This window comes from Condylura cristata, unplaced genomic scaffold, assembly GCF_000260355.1.
Source record: "Condylura cristata isolate star-nosed mole 26May11 unplaced genomic scaffold, ConCri1.0 scaffold00002, whole genome shotgun sequence".
Taxonomy (NCBI): domain Eukaryota; kingdom Metazoa; phylum Chordata; class Mammalia; order Eulipotyphla; family Talpidae; genus Condylura; species Condylura cristata.
Genome location: NW_004567103.1, coordinates 23,925,387 through 23,931,386, shown reverse-complemented (window position 1 = coordinate 23,931,386; position 6,000 = coordinate 23,925,387). Strand labels below are relative to the sequence as shown.

At 38.7% G+C, this 6,000-nt stretch overlaps 1 protein-coding gene across 1 annotated transcript in view; it reads left to right on the top strand.

Moving 5' to 3' along the window:
* The window catches only part of LOC101623994 (cytochrome P450 20A1), a 32,546-nt gene that overhangs the window by 13,269 nt on the left and 13,277 nt on the right, over positions 1-6,000 (top strand). Inside the window, exons 5-6 of the mRNA XM_004674373.2 lie at positions 1,149-1,316; positions 5,182-5,260. Coding sequence (XP_004674430.1) covers positions 1,149-1,316; positions 5,182-5,260 — 247 coding nt within the window. The remainder of the gene's footprint in view (positions 1-1,148; positions 1,317-5,181; positions 5,261-6,000) is intronic.

Below are 6,000 nucleotides of genomic sequence, written 5' to 3'. Positions count from 1 at the left end.
TCAGGAGAGGTCTGCCAAGCCATGTGGTCACCTCCGGGGCAGGCGGGAATAGAACTCATGGGGAAGTGGCTTTAGCTTCTCAGTGCCGTGCTTTAACCCTCTGCGCCACCAGGGAGGGCCTTTTTCCTGTATTCTTAAACTTAACCCAAGTCTCAAAGGATTCTTTTAAAGTATATCAACTGGCTCAGCTCTTTAATCTTAACATTATGGAACCATTGATGTCCTTTCCCTTTCTTTAAGAGAAGTGCTGTTTACCGCCGTATTCTATGTATTTCATTTAAGATAGTTGTAAACTTTGTGTGCTAATCTTTTAATTTTGAGTGTTCTGTTTCTCACAAAATTTGGCTATAATCCTTTAGACTCTGACAAAAATTTTATGGAGTTGATATGGGAAAGGAGCTAAAATTAGAATTTCTAACATGAAACTCACATTTATTACTTTATATAAACACATATATGTGTTTATATATATATATATACACATATCACATCTCCTGACAAAACCCCTACTACATATGTGACATAGATATAACTGTCCTTATCTCAGCAAGTATGAGGAATAGATTTCATCCCCATTTAAGTATAGAGGTGCTTGAACTTTTAGAAAAGTTGTCACATTACTTCTATGTGACAGAGTCAGCATTTTCTGACTCCAAAGTTTGTGATCTTATTTAGTACACACTGCTTTTTATTCAAATTAAATTCTATAAGGAATTTGATAAATATTTGTTGAATGAAGGAATAACAAGCTTCTGACATGTTTATGTCATAGAAGTGTGTCTAGACTTTTTTCTTATTAGTACATTCATTGATTGATTGTTAAGTCACAGGCCCTCTGTGGTAAACCTTCATGATGTTTGTTAGACACTAAGGTTTTAGTTTTATAATTTCCATTAAGTTTAAGGTTTTTCCAGACTTTGAACTTTTAATTTCTATTTTTATTGTTGTGTTGGTTGTTCTCTTTTGCTTGTCAACTGCCTTTTGACACAATCTGTGCCTGAACATTGGACATATAATTATAGGTGAAACCAGTTCACTTACTTTGGTTACAGAGCTGAACTTTGTACACAATCAATCTGCTTGCTGAAATTTTCTAAGGATCAGCAGACGGAAATAGTAAATCACTGTGGTTTTCTGTTCCTTTTCAGCTTTCAGAAGAATTACTAGATAAATGGCTCTCCTTCCCAGAGTCTCAGCATGTTCCCCTCTGCCAGCACATGCTGGGCTTTGCTATGAAGGCTGTTACGCAGATGGTACTGGGTCGTACATTTGAAGATGATCAGGAAGTCATTCGCTTCCAGAAGAATCATGGCACAGTAAGTCTAGGGACAAATTTACTTATATTTTAAAAGTTTATTTATTTATACATACTGAACTGGGGTACTGGGGTACAGGCCAGAGGTGCAGGGGTGGTGGGAGGATTCTCCAGAGACAGAGTGGAGAGCAGAACAGGCAGAGTGATGAAGTACATTGCTGAGGGGAGCAACAGGAAGACAGCAGATGTCTGCAGCACCATGTGGGTCAGCTCCCTGTCTGGGGATAGAGCTTGAGCTGCTGTGGCTGCAGCTGGCTCCGTAGTGCTATGCTTCATCCAGTTGTGCCACCAGGGAGGTCCTGTCTAGGGTCAAATTTAATGTTGTTCTTTCATCAGTTTGAGTAACTGAATAATGTATACTTTACCACTCAAGAAGATTTAAGATTTTATAGAACTTACTTGTTTTGAATGAAAAAAACAATGGAAGCAAATAATTATCATCTTTAAAAATTTAGGCATTTATTGAGCTCTTTTTGAAATTAAAGAAATGTGTGACTCAAGAAAGTTTCTTTTAATATTTAGAAATATGCTATAATACGGAATTCTGGGATAAATGGGAAAATCGGATTCAATAGAACTGAACTATGTCCTATGTAGAAAGAAGTTAAAGCCAATGGAACACTGAAATCTGAAAGGAGAATGATTTAAATAAAGACTAATTTATTTCATTTAATTACCCTCCTTCCCCCTCCACTGATTACTTTTAGTGGTCTAACCTCTTTGATCTGAAACAGTTCCTCATCTTTACTTTGTTTCTTGACATTGACAGTTTTTGAATGTACAGGTCAGTTATTTTGTAGAGTGACCTTCAATTTTGGTTTGCCTATTATTCCGTGAGTAGATCCAGATAATCTATACTTTTGACAGGGGTCTGGTATTTTCTTAATGGCACTAAAAGTTGTTAAAGGAAAGTTTTCAGACTACAAACATGGCTTGAAAATCCTTTCTCAGATGACCTTTTTTTTAAAGATTTATTTATTTGTACATACAGAACTGGGGTACAGGCCAGAGGCTGAGGGGTGGCAAGAGGCTTCACCAGAGACAGTGGGGAGCAGCGGCAGAACAGGCAGATCAACGAAGTACACTGCTGAGGGGAGCAGCGGGCGGATCAGGAGAGGTCTGCCACGCCATGTGGTCACCTCCGGGGCAGGCGGGAATGGAACTCATGCGGAAGTGGCCTTATCTTCTCAGTGCAATGCTTTAACCCGCTGTGCCACCAGGGAGGGCCCAGATGATCTTTTAATGTATGAAACACCACAGGGTAGCTGTTGTCCAGTCACTAGAAATAATGGCCATTGGTGAGCACAGAAGTGGTGACCACAGCGGCTTAGGCTGACGCTTTGGGGAAGTGTCGTTTATTGTATGAGACATACTCATTTCACAGGTGTTAAGTGTTCACTGCTCTGGAAATGCTCTGTGCTGGCCCTATTTATCTGTCCTTTCCTCTGCGCCACCCCACACCCTTCCTAGTAATCACTGATCTTTTTTATTTTTTTGTATACATGGATTGCCATTTCCAGAATGTCAGATAGTATACAGGCATCTCAGATTGGCTTTTTTCACATAGTAACATACGTTTAAACCTTCTAAGCTTCCTCCATGTCTTTTCATGTTCTGTCTTTATAGCATTATGATATATTCCATTGTCTGGATATACCACGATTAATTTACCCATTCACTTACTAAAGGATATCTGGGTTGCTTCCAAACTTGGGCAATTATGAATCAAGAGTTGCTGTGAGCTTTACTTACTGTTTAGAGCCTGCAGCATATTTACTGTGGTTGTTTTAAATTCTAAGTCTGATAATTCCAACACACCTACCACATCTGATTGTGGTACTTGTTTTGTTTCTTCAAATAGTGGTTTGGCCTTTTTGATCCTTTGGTATGTCCTGTAGTTTTTTCTTGGTAACTAGAAACAATGTCTACAAATAGGCCTTTATTAACATGGACAAGGTGTGGAAAGTGGGGAGCACTGCATAGTCTTGTGATTAGGTCTCAGTCTTTTGGTGAGCCTCTACCTCTGCCTCTCAGGTGGGGTAGGATGACAAGAGTGGGCTGGAATTGGTGCTTAACTTGCTCTGACCTAGAGTTGAATATTTTCCTTCCCCTGCTCAGTTAGGTTCTGACACTATTCCAGTGGGTTAACTGGATTCCAGTGGGTTAACTGGATTCCTGTAGGAGCAAGTGTTATTAAGAACAGTGTGCTCTGGCTTTTATCAAACTGATTATTTTTTTCATCCCCCAAGGGGATTTTTTTAAACCATTATTTATGGTGGGAACCTGACTGAGCTCCTGTAGATAAATCTTTCAGTATTTACTGCTCAGTCACCCCAGGAGAGGTCTACAGTGGAATTTTTAGTTTGCAAAGTTGTGTATATTGAACCTCCAGCAGTTTGTCAGTTTTTTTTTTTTTTTTAAAGATTTATTTATTTATTCGTACATATTCGTACAGAGATGTGGAGGGTGAGAGGATTCACCAGAGACAGAGAGGGGAGCAGAACAGGCAGATCTACGAAGTACACTGCTGAGGGGAGGGGTGGGCGGGTCAGGAGAGGTCTGCCATGCCATGTGGTCACCTCCGGGTCAGGCGGGATCAAACTCATGTGGAAGTGGCTTAAGCTTCTTAGTGCTGTGCTTTAACCCGCTGCCCCAGCAGGGAGGGCCTAGTTTGTCAGTTTTAATTCTGTTTTTTCTTCACTGGTTCCTGAGGTAGATACATTTGTAAGTCTGTTTCCATTAGACATGTTTTTACCTGTCTCTCCTTTCTTGGGCATCCCCAGTTTTCCTTGAACCTTCCCCTGCCTTAGAGATCCAAGAAGAGCTATTGATCTTTAATTCCATTCAGCTTTTTTGTTCTAGGAACAGAATAACTAAATGAATGCCACTTTTCCATTATACATTTTTGTTCTGTGTTGATATCTCACTTAGAAACTCTTGTCTCACTTTAAAGGCAGTCCTAATATATATATTTACCATAGGTTTTTATAATACCTTTTAATAGTTTAAATTTTTACCTTTAAGTAATCTGAAAGGTCTGTCTTTGCAAACAGAGTTGGGAGTATACTAATTCTTTCAAAACTTTTGAGTTATAAAAAGTTAAAGCATTTTCAGGAGCTAATTACCCAATTCAGAAATAATTGGAAGCCTATTCTGTTTTTTATTGGACTTTAGCCAAAGTACATCAGTATCACAGGTGAAGTAAAATTTAGAATGCCCTTTGCTTTTTATTTATCCACTGATGTTGGTATCATAAAAAATTGATTACTGACTATTCTGCCTTTATCTTCCATAACCTACTTCCTTTTCTTTCCAGTGGTTTATCATGTTGTTTGTGTTTTAGAGGTACAGGTTCCCACCTCAGGTGTAGTGGCCACACCACACTCACCACCAACTCATCATCCTCCACTGCAGTCCACTGTGTTCCCTCCTTGCTTGCTCTCTGCCTTCCACCTCCCTCCTGGTAGTTTCAGTTCTACAGTCAGATTTCGGGGCTTGTTATTGGTTTGGCTTTATCTGGTCCTTTGTTAGTGACACTCTCCAGTATTTGTCTTTCTCTTTCTGACTTACTTCGTTCAGCATAAACCTCTCCATCCTATTCTTTTAAATAAGAGGAATTTTTGACTTTTCAATTATAATTAGTTTGAAAGTGCCTGACTGATACTAAAATACAGGTATAGCTCCTTCCTCCCCAGAGATTATAAGTATACAATTATGCAGCCACATGAAGGGAGAGATTAGCTATCAGCTCTGTTAATGAAGCAGGAGTTCCTCAGTTAAGATCATACATTAAGGGATTATTTAGAACAAAGGTATTATTTAGAAAATTTGCTTATTAGATAATAGATATGTTGTCCTATTTTCAGGTTTGGTCTGAGATTGGAAAAGGCTTTTTAGATGGATCACTTGATAAAAGTACAGCTAGGAAAAAACAATATGAAGATGGTAAGTTTCTTAATTTTTATTAAGGACCAAAGGCTCTGTGTCTGAATTTTAATAAGATTGTCTCTGAATCATGAGATTATAGGTCATGTATATGTTCTCTATTTTTTTGGCCCTGCATTTTTTTTTTAAAGGTTTATTTATGCATACAGAATTGGGGTACAGACTAAAGGTGCAGGGGCATTGAGTGGATTCACCAGAGACAGAGTGAGGAGCAGAACAGACCAACTGACGAAGTCCGCTGCTGAGGGGAGCAGTGGGCGAGACAGGAGAGGTCTGCTGTGCCATGTGGATCACCTCCAGGGCTGGGATCGAATTCATGCTGAAGTGGCTTTAGCTTAGTGCTGTGTTTTAACCTGCTGCGCCACCCGAAATGCCCTCCCCTGCATTTTTTATAATAAAAGTTATTCCTAAAGAAAGAAGAAAAAAAAAAGCAGTAAAATAGTAAAAGAGATGCTAATCCTCCCTGAAGAGTGAGGGTACTCTAGAACTGACGCAGTTTACAAGATTATTGGAAATTTTTAGGGTACAATCCTGTGGAAGTATCTTGACAATACATGTTGAGAGTAATAAATGATGGACAAAACTATTTAAAAGTTGTCATGATTATTTTTATAGTGCTATTATTTCTGCAAGTAGAAAACCAGAATTCACCAAAATATACAGTAACATGGAAATTACTAAGGAAATATTAGCATGATTAATTTTGTGTAGATGTTTAAAAAATTAATTTTTGGATAGGA